This window comes from Trichogramma pretiosum, unplaced genomic scaffold (genome assembly GCF_000599845.2).
Source record: "Trichogramma pretiosum strain Unisexual culture from Peru unplaced genomic scaffold, Tpre_2.0 scaffold34, whole genome shotgun sequence".
In the NCBI taxonomy this organism is placed as follows: Eukaryota; Metazoa; Arthropoda; class Insecta; order Hymenoptera; family Trichogrammatidae; genus Trichogramma; species Trichogramma pretiosum.
In genome coordinates this window covers 592,689-618,221 of record NW_019641683.1, presented here as the reverse complement: position 1 = coordinate 618,221, position 25,533 = coordinate 592,689, and the positions used below count along the sequence as shown (strand labels likewise).

The 25,533-nt window shown below is 36.4% G+C and overlaps 1 protein-coding gene across 3 annotated transcripts; it reads left to right on the top strand.

The window, feature by feature from the left end:
* LOC106650734 (FK506-binding protein 5-like) lies at positions 1-13,744 on the top strand. Of its 3 annotated transcripts, XM_014368921.2 has the most exons (13): positions 1-133; positions 2,570-2,683; positions 2,796-2,947; positions 6,046-6,109; positions 6,182-6,411; positions 6,491-6,812; positions 8,868-9,026; positions 10,313-10,622; positions 11,440-11,814; positions 11,902-11,960; positions 12,667-12,833; positions 12,897-13,062; positions 13,260-13,744. In XM_014368921.2, the coding sequence occupies exons 2-13, from the start codon at positions 2,582-2,584 to the stop codon at positions 13,314-13,316; spliced, it is 2,163 nt and encodes a 720-aa protein (XP_014224407.1). In that variant the 5' UTR covers positions 1-133; positions 2,570-2,581; the 3' UTR covers positions 13,317-13,744. The 3 variants fall into 3 exon arrangements, with proteins under 3 accessions (XP_014224407.1, XP_014224415.1, XP_014224424.1); XM_014368929.2 differs by lacking the exons at positions 2,570-2,683; positions 2,796-2,947 and having other exon boundaries at positions 4-152; XM_014368938.2 differs by lacking the exons at positions 12,897-13,062; positions 13,260-13,744 and having other exon boundaries at positions 4-133; positions 12,672-12,812.
* Positions 13,745-25,533: the final 11,789 nt, after the last annotated feature.

Below are 25,533 nucleotides of genomic sequence, written 5' to 3'. Positions count from 1 at the left end.
ACGGCGACTACGGTGGCAACGTTAAAGCTCATCTTCGACTTTGCACTTTAGTAGCTTGCAAGTCTCCACCACCGTCGTTCTCGCCAAGAAAAATTGCTGAAGCGTCCACCGCGAGCTTTCTTATAGCCTTGCAGTGAGCATCTTTTTACGATGTACACTTTTTTATATCGCTTTCAAATAGTTGCTTCTTAATCTTGTTTTTTCTGTAAAGTAGTGCTTTTTAATCAACACTGAAACAAGTGTCATTAAATAGTTTGAGAATTGAAATTTGAAGCTTTCCTTGTCTTAATAAAATGTGCAGTTGTCGCTGAAGTTAGTTTCAAATCGCGCGTATTGTCGGTGAATACATGTTGCACTTGCAATTCAAATTTTATCAATGGTTTTTCTTAGTAATTGCATTTTGTACTTTATTATTATTTCAAATTCATTGGAAAGTTTTAAAGCTCAATTTTTTTTTTAATATCATTAAATTTATCACGCATCGTACACTTGCTCGAATCATTTTCACTTTACATATAAAGTATTGTTTTCGTAATTGCTACCAAGATTTTCATACACGCTTTTCGTTCATTATCGGCATCATTCTCCATTAAAAGATTGCGGATACTCAAGTTGGTGCTAACTAACAAACAAAAATAAAAGAACAAAGCTTTTGTAATTAAACTTTTTTTGCTCGCCAATGAAGTGATACTGTGTAAACTTGTGTGCTTTTGAAATTGTGCGCCGCAGTAGTAGTGCTACAATATATAAGAGCGAGGCATTAGAAATCGAGAGGGTTTTGTCTCGGCCCAGCTTTGACGTGAGATCCTGTCACAGCGAGAGCACATCAGTCGTCTATAAGTATAACCATTTCACTCATCGGCGGTATAGATCGTTTAACGTTCATTCACATCGAGAGCCGCTCTCAAGTACGAGCTTTTCGCATGGCGTGTAAAAATAATTTATCGTGTCCTCGCGCGTGCTTTATTTATTGGCGCAACCGTGTGGCTATTATAAACAAAATATAAGCTCTCGACATCTGTCACAAAATTCTACGTTAGGCCGACCGGGAAAATTTTCATGGGTATATTAATTACCTTGTTCAAGGTGAAACCTTAACCAATCTTTCTGTTTGTCTGTCTCTCTCTCTCTCTCTCTATCTTTCGTTCGTTTTTGACTCTCGCGAAATACTTGAATTATTCCGTGACATTGATCGGTTTGGTTATAAAAATGAATAAAATTTCTTATTACGACCACTGAATCATTGAAATGAGTCAGTTTTATAAGCAAAGATTAAAAAACGATATATACAAGCAACGAGCACGATCGTCGTTCATCGTCTTATAGTTCGTGAGCGCCACTTCTATTCTTGAAACTCTTTTGCTCTGGTTTCTTTTTTACATTACGCTCGAACGCCGGACTGCCGTAGTGGCTGCAGTAACCGGCCTTTTTTCTATTGGCTACTTTATGTGCTTCGCTTAAATACTTACGTCTATCGTCGTGTGCTTGTATAAGATTCGGCGACGCCGACTGCTCTTTTTCCTCTTCATCGACCGACATAGATGATTAATTTTATACATACTGCTCGCGGTGACAAGTATATAAATTAGCGTAAAAATGTCGAGCCGTGCGACAATCGAAATCGAGCCATGTATAAAAATTCAATGCGCGTAAACATTAGGAACCAAGTATAAAACTTTTTATAAATGTTCTAAACGATGGGCTGCGCGCCATATAAATATATATAAACGTTTAACAAAATAGTTGGTCCGTCGAGAGATCGGTATGCAACTCACGGCCCATTTTCGTATACGAATATTTGCATCGTACGAGACGAAGCTGCTGCACCAGTCAAAATTAAGCGACCTGGAGAGTACATATATATTAAAGAGCAGCTGTGGCTCTTTCTCTCATTACTTTCTTTCTTGGTTTCCGACTTGGTTTTGGCATGAACTTCGAAGGCTAGGCAATATTTTCATTCTCTAGTGCAAATTCACATTTAGCAGAGCTGTATATTTTAATTATAATTATAACAATTATTATTATCATTAACAGTTGAATCTGCGAGTGAAATTTTATGGGAATCACGATGTGCTCGGATGTGCTGCCAAGCCAATAGTGCGAAAGTAGTTTCAATAGCTTATGTAATCGATACGCGTGGATCGTCTTGAAATGAAGGAATAAATTCATTCTAGATATAATTTTACGGTCGAGATGCTGTACGTCTCATATCCAATGAAAATTTATCGTTGTTGCAACTCTCGCGTATCCACTGAGTCTGTACAATTAAAACTGCTCGGGCTTAAACGGCGTTAATAAAAGCGATTCAAGTGGATGAAAATTGTTTCCCATTACCAAGCTTGAATGTGATCCAACGTAAGATTCCATTAGTGTACCAGTGGAACATCTCGAAAAGTAAAAACCCGGTAAATGCGAATAATGAACGAAGAATTGCGTACTAAAATGTTTACGTATGCATTTAGAACGTGATTTTAGTGGTAAACTGAATGAGCAATTGTCGATACGTGGAAAGGGAGTGTTAAAAATTGAAAATAATAGTTAAACAAAAGGCCACTGAACGATTTCTCAGATGTAGAGTGACATGGCTCTGCTCGACGTTAAGTTTACGAAATTCGACAACCGGCCATGGGGCTTTCGTCTGGCGGGAGGGAGCGACTTCCCCGAGCCTCTGACTGTCATTAGGGTAAATATCGACGATACGCTAATTTCGATCATTTTTATGCGTATGCCCAGGCAGAGAGTATAGTAAAACAGAAAAACTTGTGTGCGACAATTTTGGAAAAACCAATTTACAGGTAGCAGAGGGAAGTCTGGCAGAGTGTATGGGCCTGAAAGTTGGCGATATAGTCGTAAAACTAAACGATCGAGATATAAGCGACTTGACACATGGCCAGGCTCACGAGGCGCTAACTTTAGCCGGAAACAATTATGTTTTATCAGTTAAAAGGTAAGAACCCTTCTCGGGTAATTTTCGTGTTCTATACCCGTGTATCCATGTATTTTATTCCCTCACCCTTCAGCGATTCATCTTGTAATTCGACCCAATTATCGTAATTTTTATCTGATGGCTAAATTCTATGTATCACCATTCACCTTTCGTAAATAAAAGAAATTGTCAACACTGTGTTACCCAAAAATAAGAGCCAACCGGTAAATTAATGTTAATCGGTAGAACAAATCATGATTGGTAAACAGGTTGTATTTTTGAATGCTACAAATGAATTTATTCTATTTATATCTTAAATGATAATTCGAGCCTGTGGTCAACAAGGTGCCTAAGTGCCAAGTTCATTTACTCGACTCCTCGGTCCAACGGAGTTTACCGCGATATCAACAAAATAAAATATTCTCAAGCGCCCACACGCGCACGCAACGATGTTTTCATATTCTGATGATTCGGACATTATAAATAATTATGCGAGTGTACTGCGTCTGTTGAAAAGTTACTCAAAATTCATTCTACACAACTAAATATAATCGCATAATTCGATTAGAGAGTATGTTGACAAAGTTAAAATTAACCGAGGTACATAGTTTATACTTGGGTTTTTTAGTTTATTAATGGATTCATTACATTGACTACTGACGAATACGACGAAGCACTCAAACCCATGATTATTAAAATGTTTGAATTTTTCTCTAATTGTATTTTATCCGTTAATAATATCTATATTCATTCATAAAAAATTGTTTTTTTAATAAGTGATTTATATTGATATTTAAGGTATCTTTTGTCGCACTTTGAATTTATCTCGCGGTCAGCACAATTCGTTGAAATAGCCGATGATATATCATAATCAAGAAAAACAAGCCATTGAGCTCTTAGATTAAGTAGAGTCAGATTTTCGCGAATAAGCGAAAATCATGGATATACAGCTGTAAAAACTTCACGAACATTAGGCGCCGCGAAAACTAGTGCGAGTAAAGGCTTCATGATATAGGGATAAACATCGAAAGTGCAATAAGATGCGTTCGCCTTGAAATCAAAGCGCCGCATCTCGCTCTTTTTAGTTGAACCTATAACGACAATGTCGTGGGCTCAGCCAACATAAATAGTTAACCCAGAAATCGCGAAAGACGCTCTTTTGCTCGCATTCACGCGAGGTGAGCCTGCAAAACTCGTCATTATACACGAACGCGTACACGCAAATTTCCTCGCACTTGCATATGTATGCGAGCTTTCGAGCTTTTTTCAACACTCGATGAGTCTATTTCGAGCTTGCTTATAAATTTTTCACTCGTGACATCTCCTTGTTCATTCAACTCTTGCCGTGACGAGCTCCGATGTCGTTCACATTTTTATCAATGTACGCAAAAATTGCCACATAAAGGAAGTTAATTTTGGTCACCGAGTGTCATGCAAGCTGCATACGCACCATTAATTTAGCTTGATATATCACATAAAGGATATACGTTGTTTTTATTCATTCGAGCTTTTCCAGAGCCGTCATATTTCTGGTCGGCTAAAAATTACGTTGGCTTTTTTGAGGCAATCGGCTCTTCTCGATTGTCTGCGCGCATCATAACTTTTTTGCATACTATACTCGTGTATTTCTTTCGAGTCGGTACAATTTTAATTTTTTCAAACTTGTAGCGGGTTAAAAACTTTTGGGTTTGGATTTGTAGTATTACCGCTTCGATCGTGGTCTTTAGTTGTAAGAAATTGCGTCGGATCATGATCCCAATTTTCACTTGAAATTTATATATATGTAGGATATGATATCGTATCATTAAACTTTCTGAAGCTCAAAAACTGCGGACAGAGTTTCAAAACTTCCTATCTCGTAAGTTACTCGGTGAAGCCTATACCGTTTCGAATAAGCGCGCGACTTGAATTCCGATCTTGGGGCGGAATTTGGCAGTTCTCCCTTGTAGAGACGCATGCCCTCGGATTCGTCCCAATTCCTCTTTTGAATCATCTCGCTCAGCTGCAGTAGCCGTCGCGTAGCTCAAATTCCAAAATCATATTATATGCTTACAAGCGCAGTTTCGATTATTATAAGTTATCAAACTACGCAGCACATTTTCAACTGGCAGGGTGTGAATTTCAGCCGTAGACATTGCCATAAATAGAGTAGATTTGCAAAGACTGCAAAGACTAAATGTAGCCGTGATGCAGCGAGACAACAACATCGTCTCGCGCACGTCGAGAAGATTTCGCTTTATTGTCATTCGACACTAGTAATTTTTGCGCGAGATTTTCGCGGATCAGAGTCATGGTCATGATATTTTGTTTTTACGAATAATGCATAAGCTCGCAGACGAGGCGCCTCGCGTGCGAGACTGCGTGCACACGATGGCGCTATATTTAAATTGGCCGCGCGCGCTCGGCTTTATGAATGATCGGCCGGGCTGCGTGAGCACACTTGCGTCTTTTCGTCGAGATGTTTGAGGCGCTGACGGATCGTTAAAGGCTTTGTACAATTGTCAACGTGTTCGAGGGACCCAACGTCGGGAATCGATGCGTTATTGATGAATATCCGAGGCGCGCCAGATGCAGCTGCTGCATGCACTCGTTTGGCATTCGTGTAATCGAATGCGTCCGTGGTCATCGATGTTTTGCAAGCTCCTCTAGCTGCAGCCCTGATGATGTTTGCTTCTCGCTTCCACGCGTAAATAATTTTTGTTTTGGCTTCTGCTGTTTTCGCTGTACACGCTTGCGATGCGCACGACTCATTTGAAGATACAATGAGGGCCGAATTATATTGGTATATAGACAGATCTTTCAATATTATTCGGTTTTTTCAAAGAGTTGTCCACTAATTTTCAAGCTTACCGCGTTGAGTCTTGTTAAGCCAATTCACTTAATCATAGAAAATTAGACTAGTAGCTTGTACATTTTTTAATAGCTTTATTGGTATGTGCTGCTCTTACGTAAATTGTAAATAATTGATTAAAAATTAACTTAATTGATGAGTCGACATCATAAAAGTTCACTGCTAACGAAATTTCTGTAAATGTCTTGTTCTTTTGCTTAGATTATCATTGGTATAAGTTTTTACTTTGAATCTTGAATTATTTGTATGCATTGCTTTTGTTTTATAGAAGGGAAGATCCAAGCGCAGCTCTCGAGGGTATCGAAGAGAAGATCGAACCGTATATGCGCCCTGTACGTTTTGCTCACATAATTTACATTTTCAATAGCCGGGGTTTTTTTTCATGGATGACGTTTATTTTTCAGATTGAACAAATCTTATTCGATTCAATTGAAGAAACTACTGAAATTATAGAAGAGACCAGCGAAACAATCGAGGCAGAACCTGAAAAGGAGCCTGTTGAAGAATATCCAGAAAAACCACGGGACCAAAACAGTGACCCTGTTCCGAACAAAAACCTAACGGATGAAGAAATTGCTCAACTGATACTTGACGAAGAAGAAGTTCTCCGTGTTAAAGAAAAGGGAGTACTAGGGTAAGATACAATTTTGTTCATTCTATCAAGAGACGCCAAACATTTATAATATAATAAAATTATTAAAAAATTTTTTTAGGGTTGATTTCAAAAAGCTTCGACCTCGGGCACCCCTTTTAAAAGAGTCCAAAGTATTTGCGGAACTACAGCAAGAGGCTAATACCGATCCCGTAGAAATTCAGAAGCAAAACGCTCTTAGCTCGACATTTTTACAAAGGCCCGATCGTCCTGTGCCGAAGCCTCGCTTGAATTCTGTTTCCGAATCAGAAGCGGAAGTCGAGCCCTACAGAGTCGTGATAAAAAAGCAGCCTAAAAAAAGCGTGACAGAGAAACTTTTAAAAAAGGGTTTGATCGACTCGTCGCGTCTGTCGCAAACACCCGAACCAACGCCACCAGCGGAGGTAAACGAGCTCGAGCTTTATAAGATTCCTCGAGGTATTGCAATCCAAGTCCTATTAATCCGTTGATTCCACATCGAGTCAAGCCGATAAATAATATGTTACCAATCAACGAGTCCATCGAGGATCCCACGATTTATCCAGCGACTCCCCAACCCGTCCAGGAAAGCCCACTCGTGCCGAAAATGTACGACCAAGTTAAGCCGGAAATTCGAAACGACTTTGTACCCGTTAGAGCCGGCAAAGTGAGGTATCTGCGACGCGGTAAATACGCGAAACGTTGCATCGATCAAGCTTTCGAGTCGTTTAGAATTCCGACGGGCAAGACCAAGCCGACCCTGCTGAAGCGCGCCCACTACTTCGAGCGCATCGTCGGCGACGTGAAAAAGTCGCTGAACGGAGAGAAGGACGACAGCAACTTCCTGCGCGTCATTCTGCTCACGTCGTTGGCTTACAGTCTGAGGGACACGTACGACGCGGAGATACTGCACAGAGGCTCGAGTCGCAGAAACTCGCGCCGCATGAGCAGCTGTAGCCGGCGCCAGTCGATGGTCGAGAACCTCTGCCCGTACGAGAACGGCGTGTACGTGTTCCGCGGCCGCAAGAACAGCGAGAGCTTGCAGAGCTTGCAGAGCACCTGTGCCGAGGGCCGCCGGCGACTCTCGGTCATGGGCATGCTCGTGGCGGACAAAATCAATTACGCCATGCGCACCGATCTGGCACGGGGCTTGGCTTACGCCATGGTGCCCTGCGCCTCGGCCTTGGCTTTCTTCATGTTCAATTACGCGAAAAGATTCAATAACGACAATCAGCAGGCGGCATGAGAAAAACCAATGTGCCAGCGGAAAGACTTCACAATCCGGACTTTCTTTTCTCGAACGTTGCTTAGACATTGACACATTTTTATATAGATTTGTAGATTGTATTTTTAAGAATTACGCTATTTAGATATAGGATTAGCTTATCGCGTTCGATTCATTATGCGCGAAGACATTGTTTTATGATTTTTGCCATATCATCTGTCGAGCTTTTTTTTACCGAAAAGAAATTTTGGCAACATCAACTTTTATTCATCACTTCGATAATATGCTATGTTGTAATAAAATCCATCATGAACAGTTGAAAATATTGTACTTTCAGCACGTACGTCTGTAACTTTATAACACACACAAAAATTAGGTTAAGTAAATAAAACAATGTAATGATCGTGTTAAAATCAACACTGAATTTGAATTTGACCTAAAAATAAGAAACGCTTTAAGAGCGAATTGAATTTTTAACAAACTATTGAATACCGTTGATGATCAAGTACATGTGCGACTATTTTAAGAATAAATTATATTGCAAATTATAAATGAGTTATATACATTTTCGTTTACTTAAAGTCTCTTATCAAAATTGCTTTGACTTTTCGCTTGCGCTTTAAAATGTTTTAATTGACAAAGCTTAGCTAAAGTTTCGCTTTCAACTTCATAATTAGCTAAATAGTTGCTAAATAGTAAATAGACTAATAGATTCAAATTAATTTTTATTATTTACGGTTTCATTTTTTGTATCGTATCTATGATAATACCAATACAAATTGTTAGTTTATATTAAAAAGCAGCGCGTTAACTGCATGAATATTAAAATAAGAAGTTAAAAACCTTTTCAAAGGGATCCCGAAACTAGCGCATAGATGATAATTTTCTCACGACAATTTGTTGATATAACAACAGTAGGAAAAATGTCACGCATAATTCTCGAAAAATTCAATAATTTTATCAAACCTTTTAAATAAAATAAAATAACTCATGACTAATGTGGAAATCGCACATCCCATAATCATTCATTAATAATTTGCTTGCCATCGAGTAATTTTAATATTTTTCTCGCTTTTAATCAGTGAATATTGACTTGTATGATGTTACTATAAATAAGCTTTACAGCTCATCATATTGTGATTGTAATACAACATTTAATGAATCAGTAAATCACTGAAAACAACTAACTTTGTGCTTAAGGATTGTGCTTTTGATAAATCTAACGCTGCTACTTTTGCTATTTATTAATAACTAGCAAGCAGAAGAAGCCAATAATTCAACGACGCCGGAACCTAAACAACAGGCTGCAGTTTCTGAAACTGAATCACGCCCTCAATCGCAAGCTGAAATAATTGAAATTATTGATTCTGTAGAAACCGCAGGAGAAGAAAAAGGCGAAACACAAGAATCAACGGTAAGATGCAGTAAAATAATATTGAACAAAATGCACTCACTAGTATAGACAAATCAATTAGATCGAGATTTCGATAATTATTATGATTTTTTATTAGATAGATTTCCTTAAATAGTTTTTTAAGGTAGCTGGGTGATGATGATAATAATAATAGTATAGATTTAGCGTATTTGAAATGGTATTTACAAGTAGCTACGTGACCAAACCACTAAATCACTGTAAATAACACTAAAACACAATGAATTTCTATTGATATAATCAGATTAAATTATATCAATAGAAAGGTATGGATTCAAGCTATCCACTGGTATGTTTTTTATTCATATCTGTAAGTAGATAACCAAGATACAGTAGATTAAGTGTGATTTCTGGCCGTTCGCCCATAAGAGCCTATGTCAAGAACGCGACTTTCACATTAATCGTTCTTGAAAGTTAGTTCGACAACTGGGGCTGAAATTTTTGGGAAATATCATAGGAAGTCACAAAGAACAACCCCTTAAATATTTAAAACGATCTATTCATTTTCGATTCATCACCCAACCACTTTGAATCACTGCGTGGAATAAGTTTGAATTCTTAAATATTTTCAATTTTTTAGAAATACTGTCGTAGAATAATTATAACCAAAATCAAGGATAAATGTTGATTTTGTGAATCATCAGTCGATACTTTTCTCCCAAAAGTTTATTATAATAAATATTCCATGCAAGTTATAGTATTGACGGCGAACAAAATTCTTTTTAAGGTGATGCCTTGGCCACAATTTTTACCGACCGAGCACAGAAAATGTATATTTTCGTAACTTTTTTTCCAGGCTGAATTTCGAAAAACGGCTCTGTGGAGCCCTCCGTATTGTTGCTGTGAACAACTGCGACAAATTTCAGTCAATTTCATCGGATAGTTTTCTTGGAAAACAGGATCAAAATTTTTTATCCTGCAAACAGTAATCAAAAATTTCGATTCTGTTTTCCGGAAAAACTACCGTATGACATTGGCTGAAATTTGGTGCAGTTATTAACAGCTACAATACGGAGGGCTCCACAGAGCCGTTTTACAAAAATCGGTCTAGTAAAAAAGTTATTTCAATTTACATTTTTAATGCTCGGTCGATCAAAATTGCGGCTTCGGCATCACCTTAATTTAGCATAATACATAAAATTTTTCCGTAATTCCGGTAAATTTATAACTGCTTTATCGACTGCAGACCAAAGCGCCGAATATCTTGATAATTTGAAAACATATGTGTAAAATGATAAATCCTATAAACTTATAATTTATACTTACAGGAACAATCAGAGCCTAAAATTGAAGAGCCAGTAGAAGAAGAGGTAGACAAATCAGTAACTCAGGTTTTGCTTCGTCGTCCTTCAAACCCAGAAGTTGACGTTGAGGTGGCGGTCACGATGGATCGAGACAAAATCAAGGAACTTGTTACGACGGAAATCAGTTTGGAACGGCAGCTAGAGAACGTCCAGAGTCAACTGATGGCTTTGAAACAGTTGCCAAGCGAAATCGAAAGGCATTTGAAAGTCGTCTCGGAGCAGCTTCACAAGATCATGGAGCTCAGTGGCGTCGAGCACGACCGAATAGCCAAGGGTGAGCGCAAAAAGACGGCGCTGCAAGCAAACACGCAGCCAAGCCGGATTTTGAAAAAAGCCAGAGATAGCTCGCGCAGGGAAGCACGAAATCCGTGATTCATTCATAACTTTTACCTTCGTGAAAAATATGCAACAGTCCCTTCAATGATTTTTTTTTACTTGGGTGCTATTAATAAGACAGTAATTTTTTTTTTTATTTAAGGTAAATGCAGTTGTCACATTTTTTTTTCATTGCCAAAGCGTTTAACGAGCGACGATAAATTCTCATATGTAAAATAGTGAAACGAACTCATGAAATTCAGTAAACACAATTCATTTTATTTTATTTATTCTAAAAAAACTTTGAGTGTATTACATTAAAAAATTTCAATCTATGCATTTTTGTGTCATCAAAAAAACTTTCATAGTATATTATACAGTATTTGATACTTAATGTTTTCAAAATTTTTAAATAACACCGTCGTGTTTTCTTTTACATTTTATTAAACTTGAGATAATATTTATTTTCATCAAAGATTGTACTTTTTATCTTATTTGTAACTGTATATTAATACTTAGTCACGAATAAAAGATTGAATTAATTTCTATGATAAATTCTGTGTTTTGTTTTTTTCACCTTCATGATCACATCAACTTTCGAGTTTAATAATATTTTTCTTCATTTAGAGTTAAATGTGACAATCGTTATTTATCTAAACTCAACGACTAAAATTGATTTCGATGTGAAAAATTAAAAAATAATTGGAACATATTTAACACTATCAAAAATGCTGTCCAAGCGAGGTGTATAAGAGTGAAAAATTTTAATTTTATAGAAGAAGAAGAGGAGAGGGCTGCATCGGTCTTAGCAGAACGTGAAAACGAAGAGCAGAACAAAGAGGATGAAGAGGCACAGAAACAGCTTCAGGAGCAGGAAGAGCAGCGCCATGAAGACGAGCACAGGACTTATGATGTTGAGGACGGAAGGCAATCGGCGAATTCGGAATCCTCGAGTTGGGCGCCCAATCTCGCATCTCTCGACGAGGACCTTCTTACCAATACCGAATCCAAGGAGCTCGAAATATCTGTAAAAAGCGACAAGGACGACGGCTCGAGCGTGAAAAAATACATTGTCTCCTACGAGTCCAAAGTTATTGAAGAGACCAAAGCAGCTAAGCGTTCTAGAGATCCTAGTCCAGCTGTATCTCAAAGTAATTCATCTCTGTTTGATTTTAACAATACCGATAAATTTGACAATCGATTAGTAAAAATTTAAAAAAAAAACGATATCATTCTAGGGAGCTTCGAAGCGGATCCAAATATAGGTTTACACGATCAACTTGTTCAAGAACTGAAGGTATAACAAGCTCGAGTTTTCTTCGAACTCAGAGAGCTCCCGCACTATTCGTATTTGTCTAGTTTATGATTTATACTATCTTTGACCGGAGTATTCGTCAAACAAAAAGAAAGGAACCGCAGTCGCTGCATTAAGAATTTCTCGAAATTTCAAATGTTCGTTTACTCGGCAAGCGGGCGCAGAAGCATCGAAAAAATGCATAGAAGCCGCACTTAATATACCGAACGTTCAAGTATTTGTAGACTCGGCAAAAATTAATCCGCACGAGCAGCCGATCAAAAACAATGATATAACGTAGGGATCGTTAAGCTCGTTACGTCAAAAGTCGCCCGCGCGCACACGTGATATTCGGCGCGTTTGACGAGAAAGTGTTTTCCCATCAATCCCACGACTCTATGCACATTGCGCGCTTATGCCTATTGTGTATATAATATTATACGAGATATATATACATCGGATCTTTCCGAGAAGGAAAGTAGTGATTCAAAGTGTGACGCGCGGCTCACGACGAGAAGCACACGACGTATACGTATACACGGCGACAAAAGGCCTCGCAACCAAGCTCGTGCACATAATTTATTTCTATATATAGGCCGTTTATAGCAATAAACCGCTCGCTGCTAAATGACGATTGTTCCCATGTGTGTATGGCTTTGGGTCTATTTAACGTTGTCGTTGTCGTTCTTGTTGTTGTTGCATGCTGCAGCACAGGCAAGGGAGAAAGCGATCGCGCGAACTCTGGCAGCCGCAGGCTAGGCAGCTCGAGCTCACTTACGGCCGGCGCTGGAGATGTCCCAATGATTTCTTCAACGACGATATGATTGCCGATGTCCTCTCGTCCCAGGCCGAGGTGATACGGGGCCGAGCCATGGGGTAAGTCCGCCAACACCACCAAACGCACTTGATCCTTGAACGTTTCTTTCTTGTTTTCATCAGGGTGAACTTTAAAAAGTTCGAGAAAGCCAAGGCTCTGCCGAATTACGATCACTTGATGGCTTCGAGCGTCTACAAGATGATTCATAAGATGGAAGTTGAACCGAAGAAAGGAATTCCTGCGCGGCCCTCGAGAGTCGTCGCAGCCGAAGATATCATTGAGAGGGTGGTGAGTGCTCGCGAATCAGCTCTGTACACGCCCGAGTGTCCATTAGCCGCGCGCAATCCCTTTATGCAGCTGCACTTCGACAATCCTCACTTTCATCTGCGCGTCAAATTTATTGACCTTTTTAACGGCGTAATTTTACAAGGCAACAACATTTTTCTACCTCAACAACTGACTCGAATCTTCTCTGCTTATTCCAGAATACGCCTGTATGCGGCATGTCCAACAACACGAGTGTCAGGAGTGATTTCAATTGAGCGGAGAGCCCCCGGGCAAGACGACCAAAGCCTCTGAAACCGACTTCCGACAGTTCAACATACTCTTTTTACTAAAAACAAAATTAGACAAATTGTTATACAGCCTTAAATCATCGTTGGCTTGAATCATAGCTTATAAAAGTTTAACCATAAAATATTTTATCTGTCATTTCAAATTCAATTCATCCGATATAATGTGCAAGTTTTTACTACATTATGTTCATTTTTCGCATCATTACTGAAATGTCATAGCAAAAAAGTAGCGTAATAGTCCTAGAAGTATAATGTTTCATAAAACACGGTCATTCCGATCCTCTGGAAAGATGACTTTTCCTAATGGAAATAATTGACCTCTATTTCTGTGACAAAAAAATGAGCGTAATTTTTTCTTTAATTTTTTGAGCGATTCACTATTTTATATACACGAAAAATATTTAATTGTAACCAACTAAAATAAGAAATTAGACATTTTTAAAAATAAAAGTATCTTTCAATTACCTTGCTGCGTTGTATTTTTTTAAAAGTAAAACTTTTTATTCGTCGATTCATGAGTACCTAATGGCTGGTTAACATTTCTCAAGTCATTTTATGTTTTCATTTAAAATTAAAGTTTAAATTCAGATCAAGGATATCGAATTAAAATAAATTTATAAAAAGGATTGAATTTTTTAAGTAACTTATTAAAATTTTGTTTAAAAATGCGATTTTTTGGTGTTTTGGGATGAAAAATTTAATGCCCTTTTAGAACCCGGGCTCATATTCAAGATTTTATATGTAGTCCACGATTTATGGTTGTTAAAACAAAGAAAAAACGAAACATTTCAGCAAATTATCAACTTCGGTATTTTTTTTCAAAGTTTTAAGGTGAAAAATTCAACATCCGAATATGACCAAATCAGAAATGTCACAGAACTGTGTACTGTGTACACTGTGTTGAAATATCACAGGGAATTTTTGAACATTTTTAAACACACCTTTTCTAATAAAATGGCGTCCATGAAGTAAAGTGTTTATGAAATACTAAAATCCTTTTTTATTTCGAAAATCATTGAGTTTTAGAAAAAAGTCTGTATAAGACAAAAAACCCCTAAAATTAATCAAAGAAATTTTTTTGGAAAATACGGAAAATCTAATTTCCCAAAAATGTCTTTGTAAATTTGAGGGTGTTGTTTGATCAATTCTCAGGGTTTTTTTATTTAACAAACTTGATCCATAAACTCAATGGTTTACGAGACCAAAATGAGTTTGGTTTTTTTATAAGCAATATACTTTAAGCACATACTCCATTATATTGAAAAAAGTGGTCCGGCAAATCTTCCAAAAGATATTTCTAAGATATTTCTGCACTATCATGTTTAGATCCTGAGCATGTCACCACATCGCTTCGAAAATTTTTTCCAAAATCTATGTTTTTTTCAACATTTTATTGAATGAAACATCGATAAGTCACTAAATAATTAATAGCTAAATAGTTCAAGATGAAAAAAATACGGTGAGTTACGAGTTGATTAAGTTGCAATGAAATTTTAGCGAGTCGATCTATTGAAATCATACCATTGATTCGTTTCATCGCCATCAAATTTTAATATCTAAGTAGCAATTATCGGATTCTCGCAATAAAGTGAATTTTCTTATTTACTTTCTAAATTCTCTGCACGTATATCGGTACACTGCGGGCGTTATTAATAAATTCCAATTAACCGCGCAATAATACAAAATAAATGTAGCTGGCATGAGCAGCCTTACGTGCTAAACAATGATAACTAGCGAATATCTCTTGCGGTAGGCTCCGCCACACTTATCTATTATGTTGTTTATAGATCCACTTTTCTTGAGAATTATGAAAATGCATCGAGCAGATCCTGCTTCGAGGGCGCGATGCGAACCTGCACATGCATTCGTTTTAAAGCTTATTTTCGATCCAACAGGTATGATTGTCGAGCCATAAATAACTTTTTCCATTTTTATTAACGTATTTTGCAGTTGGTAAAGTTATGTTAAAGGAACATTAGGAGCTCTGTAAATGTAAATAGTCTGCTGCATCCCGCGCGTGCATTTCATTGCACTACGATCATATTGCTATGTTTCAAATATGCAGCTTGCTATAAAATTTCAGTGGCTCGAGTTACGTTTATCAATTTGATTTCTTTATAAAAAACAGGCACCGATGGAGTGAGAAAAAACATTCGAAAATATATGCATGCTTAGAATGTGTATACAGGTAATTCTAAAGAAAAAGCGAACTTTGTCTGTAGTGGCTTGCACATGCTGTTGACAGTTGAATTAGACCTCCTAAGTTTGCGGCTTTCATATATTCTGTTTATAACTTAATCTTCCATCGGTTTTGGAAATTATTTAATTTATTATTCAAACAAATCCGAAATTCCAGTAAAAAAATCTAAAAAATGTCATTATCATCTCGCAAAAACGCGTTCAAAAATATTTGTCATTGTCTGCACGTATAAAATACAACAATTTTCTAAAGTTGTGTTGTTCAAAAAAACTGTTAATTTTACATGTGTAACTTTTTCACGCTAAAACAACAGTTCTTAAATAACAGACACTATAGAAATGATAAATGTGTATATTAGTGGTGATGTTTTCTCATTGTTTATAATGTACCTACAACTTTTAAAATTCTTAAGGGTTCTACCCTCTCGGTCGTTTTCAAAAAATGGATTTTTTTCAATTCAATTTCGAATTGCCGATACTTGTCATAATCACCACCTAAATTACGGTACAAGAAATTCGAATTTTAAGTCAGTCAAAATTAGGATTGAACGTGAGCTTATGTATGTGGCGCTCAATGGTACTTTAACAGTTTGAACGCGTTTTATGCAAAGTAAAGTTTTTCGATGCCTTGTTGATTAAATTTTAAAATCTACTCGATTCTCATCAAATTTTTACTAGACATTAGTAATGAGTATAACTTTAGTGCATCTAGAACTTTTTCCCACATTTTGACTTTGAAAAATTTTATGGAAAAGATCGGTGTAAATAACCTGTATTTGCGTAATTTTTGGAAATACTGTCACCATTTTGTCAATTTTGCAATAATCAGAAATCTTTCTATATGCGCTATAGCTATAGTCATGAAAAGTGTCTGATGAAAATTTGTCGAGAATCAGTCCAGTAAATTTTGAAATTTCATCATTAGACTAGTCTTCTTTTATTTTTTCGAACACTTTTCGATCAGCTATTAGATTCTTAAATAAAAATAATGGTTTTATGTATTTGGAGATTCAAGTCCACGCTTAATTGCATGCGTGACGATAATGACAACTTTTTCGGACATATTTTTGCCTGATAACCATAACATTTTGTTCCTTTTTTTGACCGGCATTTTCGAATAATTCATCGAATAATTTCCGAAACTGGTGGAAGATTAAGTTATATACAAAATACATGAAAGTCGCAAGGTTAGAAGGTCTAATTCAACAGCCTGTGTAAGCCACGGCAGACAATATGAACTTTTTTGAAAATAACTCATATAATCCACCGCCATTCGTAGATAGCCGCACGCTTTCTTACTTTTTGTCGTTACACTCTTGAACAGCTGCCTCTTGAACATATAATTGAGTTAAAAAGAACTTAACTTGGTTACTGGGATCCAAGTTTTAGTAAGTAATCTTAAGTACGTGATCAAGCATTATCATTAAAAGCTGCAGTTTTTCTTTTTTGGTAAAAATGCTATTCTTAATCCAAATAAAGCTGAGGGTTTGGATTCAGCATCCTCTAAAACCATGGTATGAATTTTTTCTGAAATTTTAACTATTTTTTTCAATTCAACTTTCAAATGACCTTGAAAATGAGTTAGCGACCCTAAAAACCTAATGTCCACTTGGTCCGGTTTCTGGAACTGAACTTTTTAATTTTTGTTCGTGCCTGTGTTGTTATTATTATTATTTTGATTATTATTATTATTTATTTACAGAAAACCTCTACATGCTTTGAAAAATATGTAAATATTTTTACATATGGACCTATACCAGGAAGGAAGAACCTGTATACAGGTTGGTCCTAGTGGCAGTTCGGGGGCGCTGTACAGCGCTCGCAAGGCCAAAAAAAGAAGAAGGTTGGTCCTATGAATGAAAGCATATCCCTTAGTGAAAAATCTCAGCCGAATACAAAAATATAAAATATAGCATGAAATAGTATATTACTGCCCTAGGCCGGGAAAAATAGAAAAGTCCCAGGGCACGTGAAATAAGCGACCGAGGCGAAGCCGAGGTCGATTAGCACGTGCACTGAGGCTTTCTTTTTTCCCGGTATAGGCCAGTATACGATTTTACATACCCCAGGCCCGAAAATAGCAATATCCCGTTTAGCGCAGCGGCCGGGAAATGCTACTTTCGGGCCGCTGGTATGTAAAAATAATTTCTTTTTTATCTTTGATAGAAAAATTGCACTTGCCGACTAATTATCAAACTCTATTATGTTAATCTCCAAAATAAATATATTACCGTCACTTAAAACTAGGGCTGTGCGAGTACTCGAAAAAACTCGACTCGTCGAGTTGTAGTCAGGTACTCACGTTTTTTTCGAGTAATCGAGTTTTTTTCGAGTACTCGCAATGTATAAGTTTCGAGTAAATAAATGATGAATTAACAGTCTCCATAGCAGTGTTGCAAATTTGATCAATTACTACATTAGTAACTGCTAGTTGAATTATTCAATTATCTGCTACTAATCACGTAACAGCCAAATGAATAATTAAGTTGTGACTTTTTAAAATAGTAATTCATAATTGAAGTGTTCACTTACTAGTATTTCGAGTAGTAACTGATAATTGAAATATTCATTTACGAGTTACTTGACTAGTAACCGATAATTGAATTATTCAGTTACCTTTTTCTAAACTAGTAACTGATGGTTAAATTATTCAGTTACCATTGTTTTTTAACTAATTTGAAAATTTCGTTACCAATTATTTCGTTGAATTAGTGATATATTTTCAGCGATTTTAGTTTTATTTACAATCAAAACTTCAGTGTCAAATAATAGAGAGAAAAAAACTGTAATAAACATGAGTAATATAATTCAATTTCTAATGTGAAATTTTACATAATCATGTGAAAAGTGAGTTTTATAATCAATATAGTCACCAGTCACCACAAGAAACTAAGACTAGTGTGTACTAACATTCGAGTGAAACTTATAAAATGTTATGATGAACTTGGCGTATTTTACTATGTGCGGCTATCTGAAATAAGTTAAAATTGTCCTTGTGGGTCTGATATAGAGAAAATGTATATTTAATTGTTGTTTTTTCATTGTTCAAAAAGTTTGAAACGGCCTCAATGATATAAGACTAATTTTATTACATATATTGGGGGATTTTTGTATCATTCAACTCCTGGACAGTTACGTTTCATCTTAAAATTGCCTGTGCCGTAACTTTTCATGTGAACCGTTTGATCAAATGAGCTAAAATTTTCAGAGGTTGTTTTACATAAGAATGGCTACAAACGAAAGCCGTTTCATAGATATTTGACCAAATTAGCATTTTTTTCAGACCATATCCTAGCATAATCTGTCATTTTATCATATTATAGTAATGAATAAAAGTGTATATATGGCTGTCAAATTGTGTATACTTCATTAAAATATCTGAAAGTGCTTTCGTTTGTTATTGTTTTCCATCTACCGAACAAAATGACACCCCTATGACCATGATTGAATCGATTTTTTCTCGACTCGCCGAGTAACACTCGAAAAATCGGATACTTGCACAGCCGTATTCCGAATATTCATAATTCCTAATATTTATCATTCCGAAATATGAACATGACTCCCCTTGATCAGTTGGGTTACTTGGGTTACTTGGATTACTCGGCCAAAAATCCTTCCCTCGATTAGTTGTGTTACTTGGGTTATTTGGGTTACTTTGGCTACTCGGCAAAAAATACTCCCCTTGATTAGGTGGGTTACTTGGGGTTACTTTGGTTACTTTCCCCTAGTGATTGAAAACTCATCAGGGAATGAAACTTCGTTTATGAATTAATTTTATTGTATTATACTGATCTTTTTCTTCGGTAGTCAAACTGTATAATATAATTGAGCATTGGTACTATGTATTGCTAAAATGTATAAAAATGTAAAATTACGTACGATTTTGGCCAGTCAATGCATTATAAAATGCAGCATAAAATCACATTTTTTAATATTTTTTTACCCTTTTTTTACATTTTCTTCAACATGCTATCCGCGTCTTATCGCATCGACCACAGCAAGTGATTCTTGTGAAAAAAATGTAATGATAATTAATTAGTAATTAATAAATTAAGACAAATTATAAAAGATATGTATATAAACCAAATTCAGTCATCTCAGTACTTCTTAGTACATCTGTGATGATTTTATAATGCTTTTTGCAGCAATAGAGCGAATCTACTTTTTTCACGAAAATCACTCGCTGTTGTCAATGCGATTACGTGCGGGCTTGACCTCAAATTCATACGTAAAAATTGTAACATTTAAGATTATTATTACACAATTTTGTGTTTTTTTACACTTTGTTACTTTCTCCATGTAACTTTCATGAGCTTGAATTCATAGGGGTTTTCATTTCTTTAATGATTGGTAAACAAATGTAACAAACTGTAATCAGAAGTAAAAAAATGTAGAAAAACGTATCACATGTCCGAAATCGTTAGTAACCTTACATTTTTTTACACTTTTTTACTTTTTATTTCAGTTCACAACATTATTATGCACTTTATTTGTAAAAAAATTTCCGCTGGGGAAAATTATGACGCATATCAAGCTCCGTTAGTACCTGAAATTGATGAAACTGACGACTTATTATTATATTTGAATCAAAAGTCAAATCATTTAGAGCTTTAACAGAACTTTCCACAGGTGCAAATGCTATTCATACAGCATAACACATTACTATCATCTTCAGCGCCTGTGGAAAGACTGTTTTCGCATGCTACATTATTGGACCTCCCAAAATGAAATCGATTGTCACAAACAATGTTTGAGAAGCGAGTCCTCTGTAAAGCCAATAGCACAAAACTTTTTTGTAAAAAAAAATATATCATTTTATTTTTATATTTTCTATTATTATAATAATTTAATACTTAGATGTTTAATACTTAGATATTAATGAAAATAAATAAATTATATAAATAAAAGACATTTTCATGTCATCTTTAATTAACTTTCGATTTATTTATACTTTATCATTACTGTTATATGTGGGTTCCATTTTATAAATATTTTATTCGGATTTTTATGATCATTAACTCAGTAATTGATAATTAATAACTGATTGATTCAGTTACCAGTCACCAGTTTAGTAATTGATAACTTAATCATTCATTTGTTAATTTATCGATAATAACTTATAAGTGAATCAACCAGTTACCTGTTATTTATCTGGTAAATAATAACTGATTCAATCAGTTATAAGTTAATAATTGAGTAACTTTTAACTGAATTATTAGTTATCAGTTCTTTAATTATTAACTTATAACTGAATTATTCAGTTATCAGTTAACTATAAATTTCAATTGAATAATCAATTAACTACCTGCAACACTGCTCCACAGACCACCTTCTTTTATGTGTACATGCTTATAAGTGTGATATTCGCAGCGGATTGGATTGGAAGAAGAAAATAATTTAATAGTACCTCACTTCATCACACTCATAAGCATGTACACACAAAGCGAGGGGTGGACGAGAATGTTAATTCATCATTTATTTACTTGAAACTTAAATATATTGCAAGTACCCGAAAAAACTCGAATACTCGAAAAACTTTGAGTACTCGACTTTTTCCGACTCGACTCGAACTCGAAAATTCTGGTACTCGCTCAGCCCTACTCAAAACCTACAGGATGGTTATCAAATACACGATGGGATACGAATTTCCCATCGATTTGAAACTCGTAAGAAAAGAGAGGAGCTAAAGCGATTGCGACAATGACTTGGCCTCAATCAGCCAAGAAAAATACAGTTTTGCAACGATGTTTCCGGACAGGAATAAAAATGGTGCGAATTCTCGCTCTCCCGTGTAATCCAATCAAATTCACGGGCTATAATTCACGAGCGATTAACGAGTTGGTCGCTCGACGCGCTCTACAATACACAAGTATAGTAATAATGTGTACGGCGCGCGGCCCATATTGTAGCTGCAGAGACGGTTTCAAAGTCATATAGCTGGAGAAACACGTATATGAGTGCAGCGTACAAATACAAGGTATATCAGCTCGTCGGCTCGCGCCACTGCAGTAAACTTGCGGTATATACACGAGTTGATATTACGAGTGAGCGAAGAGAAAATTTAACGGGTTTAACGATCCACGTGCAGTCGCACGAGGGGGAGAGAGAAAGAGAGATGCGAGTCGAAAGAAGGAGAGAAGCAGTGGCAGCCTATGGGGCAGTCGGGCGCGCGGGTGGGTGTCTCGATTACCGCCTATGTGTACGCGCGAAAATTTACGACTTCTTGACTTGGAAGTCACGTTCGCTGTACTGCTCGTTGTGGTGGCTGCTGCCGTTGCTGACACAGCATCTCTCTCTCTCTCTCTCTTGTTCTTTCTCGTCCGATCGGTCCCCGGGGCAGCTCGATTTATACCATTCTCATATCCATACCGAGTCGCTCGAGAGAAAGACAATATATGTGTCTGCGGTATATGTAAGCATCGTATGCAGCAGGTCTTGTACTTAATGCATTTCGAGCGCAAGATGATTCATAAACTAGTTCGCACCCTCTCGACCAGATGCCTGTCCGTCTAATGTTTTGCTTCGCAGGCGCGCGAGCCGAGCTAATTAGTCCTTCGCTTATGGCAGTTTATATCTTTTTTTGCGCAACGGAAATTTCTAACGAATTCCGCAGACACAGCCGATTCGCTGATATTACGCTATAATGTATAATACTAGGATCAAGATCGAGTGGCGTGCAGGTCTTTGCGATGATTCATGCAGCAAAGAATTTCATTGTGCTCCGTTCGCGATTGGCCATACATCGGTGTCTGCGCTTGTTTTTGGCTCGCCGAGATGATGAATAAGTTGCTTCAGCGTTCATAATAACCTGCTCCTATCTTATATACCACAAGGATGAGTTTCGCCAAAGACACTTTTTTGTGTATTATACTTTCATTATCTTATCAGCTGGATCATGCCGATTCATGTCATCAAGATGCGTACAAGATATGATTCGCAGCTATGAGACAAACTTCTTTGTACCTTGTGCGTTTTTTTACCTTCTTATTTACCAAAATATGCGGGTACATATTTATTCTGGACGCTTCTTTGAAATTTGTTCTTCGTCAAGCGAAAAGAATATGAACATTTTCTGCGTGCTCTCGATTATTTGACGAGTTAAAAGTCATAAGACTAAATCAATTTATCATTACATCTTGTAATTTTCGATGATTAGACTTCTCGAGAATATGGATGAGTATAATAAAACCACAAAATATTTATATCATAAAGTGTCAAAAGTCAAATGCGAATGAAACATTATTTTTTTGAAAATGAATGTGTATATTTAAATAAATCCATCAACGCTCCATCTATAATATTAACGCAATTTAAACATTTTTCAGGGTTACCTACATAAGCTTTACTGCGTCCGCTAAAAAAAATTTTCCGTCCTTCTCGTGTCTCGCAAATATTTGTAATTTTTTAATTTTGAAAAAAATGATGTAACGAGGTGTCTGGGAAAACAGGTCTAATAAAGAGACTGGAAGAAAAAATTGTGAGTTGAAATCAATCTTATAAATTAAACCTTCAGTTATTACCAAATTAAAACTTCAGTTTATAACTAATTCAACTCTTTTAATTTTTTGTTAATTATTGAACTTTTAATTTATTAAAACACTGTATTGAATATTAAACATACCTCAAATAAGATAGAAAAGCAATTGAAAACCTTGCAAAATATCCGTGGCTACAAGAAGATGCATAACGTAAATTTTTATCCAAAGAAGATAAAAATAATCCATAAAAGATAAATTCATCATCGAATAAAGCTCGCGAGTAACAAAATATGACGTATTTGAGGAGCGGCGATCAAATGTTAAAACTTTTTTTCTCGCGGCCAAGAAATATTTTTGTCACTGCGAGTAGAATCAATGTCGTTTGCTCTCGCTTGGACACTCGAGTCGGAAAATCGTTCATTCGCGAATACTTTGACACGACATTGAGCAAGCTAAGCTCGGTGTAGTTTCGTATGCTCTGTGTAAGATGCATCAAGTGCAANGCACCCATACACATATACACACATGCTTATAATGTATATATATATATATATATATATTATGTAGTAAAAGCAAATAACAGAGCAAACCGAGATAAATGTCGAAGGTTAAACGAATGTAATGTCACACGCATGCACTGCTCATGAATTTAGAACTAAAAATACCTACTCGAGCTTGCGGCTCTTATCTGTTACGCGCGTCAAAGCTCGATCATGACGAAAAGCTCGCACGCGTAGTAAATTGTCAATCGGTTGAATGTGGTGAGCACATTCCCTGCAGAACACAACGAAAGAAGAGAGAAAGAGAGATAGAGAGCTGACGATCAAGCGGCTACACGCGGACACAAATCGCGAGCCTTGTACTACTTCCGAAAAATAGTCTTTAATTTCCGAATCGTGTACGCGTGTTTATGAAGAGCGAGTATAGCGAGAAAAAATTTTTGATTCATTGCCAAAAATCCGCGTCGCGGCTCGGCTGTGTCTTACGCGAGGCCCGCCTCGACTGCCACGCAAATAATGCACACGAACTTAAGAATTTGCCGGATTATAAAATCAGCTCGCACTTTATCGGATTTGCTTGGATTTCGACTCGCAGCAGCTAATCGTGCTCGGGCAATTAACAGCGCCGTTTTAACCCTCCTATACCTTTCAAACTATGGACTCTATCGATCCTATTAAGGAATATATTGTCATTTAGGTATATTTAGTTATAGATATGCTGCTAAGTGGATGACCGACACTTTTCGTCAATAAAAGTTTATTTTTACGTTTATTTTTTGTTTAGATTTTTTCCGCGTAAAAACTTTTTTTATTTTTTATCGTATAGTATAAAATTACTGCGCTTGACGCTTGTAAAGCTATATCTGATGGGGGGACATTTTTTAAAAATAACAAAAGTTTGATTCATCTCATTCGTGAACTCGTGCGTGTATCAATAACAGAGTCGATTCGAGAAAAATAATAAAATATGATTATATAGCATAATCTCATCGTTGAAGCTATCAGCTACAAGCGCGTGTATTTTTGTTCTTAACGTTTGTCTTTGATTACTTGTATTGGCAAAAATGAAGTGTCCTATTTGTATATGTTATAAAGTAAAAAAAGTAATAAAATCAGGATAAGCCTTGATGTATTAATCAGACGATGGCATGGACCCTATTATGTATACTTGAAGCTTTTTAATGAACGTTTTTCATCCTACTTGACAAAGCATCATTCAAATGTGGAAATTTGATGACGAAATAGGAGTAAAGTGGCGATTGCATTTGAAAATCTCTATGGCATAGAACAATAACTTTGCCAATCCTCAATATAAGTGTGACCCGTGTGTTAAAAAAATAATCTCTGTAATTCTTTCATTGATCTCTATTAAAATTTGTAATCATGTTTTGAGTTCTCCTTACTTTCACTCAAATGTGCGATTCGTTCTTTTAACTTTGTTTGTTTTTTGTTTGTCCTGAAATGAAAACATTATTTTGAAATTAGCGTTCTGGATCGACGTTAAATATTGGTCTTACAATAAAGAGCTCACAATGATACATGACTTTTCAAAATGCTTGTCTTACAATTTATTTTCAACTCTATTGAAAAGCCATCACAATTAAAACATCGTAAGTTAAATTTAAAAATAAAAATAACAATGTGTCAATAAATGTAATATGTGACAATAGACATACGAAAAGAAAAGGTCGATCAGAGTCGTAAAATAAGAAAAGGTCATGGAAGCCCGACCTATAAAACGTCCGTAAGAGAAGTATAGTAAGCTGGAAAGGCTTAAAATGTATTTGGTCAGATGATTATCGACGTGTACTGTTATACATCTAATGTCGTTGAAAAAGGTCCAGGCATACATGTCCTGGGAGCGCAGTAAAATTAGCAATCTCCGTAGGCAACTATGTATGCAGTGGTGGTTTCTCGAGGCGAGATCGTCATCGTTGAGCTCCGCAGTCGAGCCGAGCTCGCGTCACGTTCGGGCCTTTTATACCTCGTAGCCAGTGCTCTTTGGGA

Excerpts from the sequence above, each read along its gene's own strand:
- LOC106650734 (XM_014368921.2), top strand. The coding sequence starts at position 2,582 with ATGGCTCTGCTCGACGTTAAGTTTACGAAATTCGACAACCGGCCATGG. Across the intron at positions 6,110-6,181 it reads TCGAACCGTATATGCGCCCT|ATTGAACAAATCTTATTCGA; the intron begins GTACGTTTTGCT and ends TTTATTTTTCAG. Across the intron at positions 6,412-6,490 it reads AAAGAAAAGGGAGTACTAGG|GGTTGATTTCAAAAAGCTTC; the intron begins GTAAGATACAAT and ends AAATTTTTTTAG.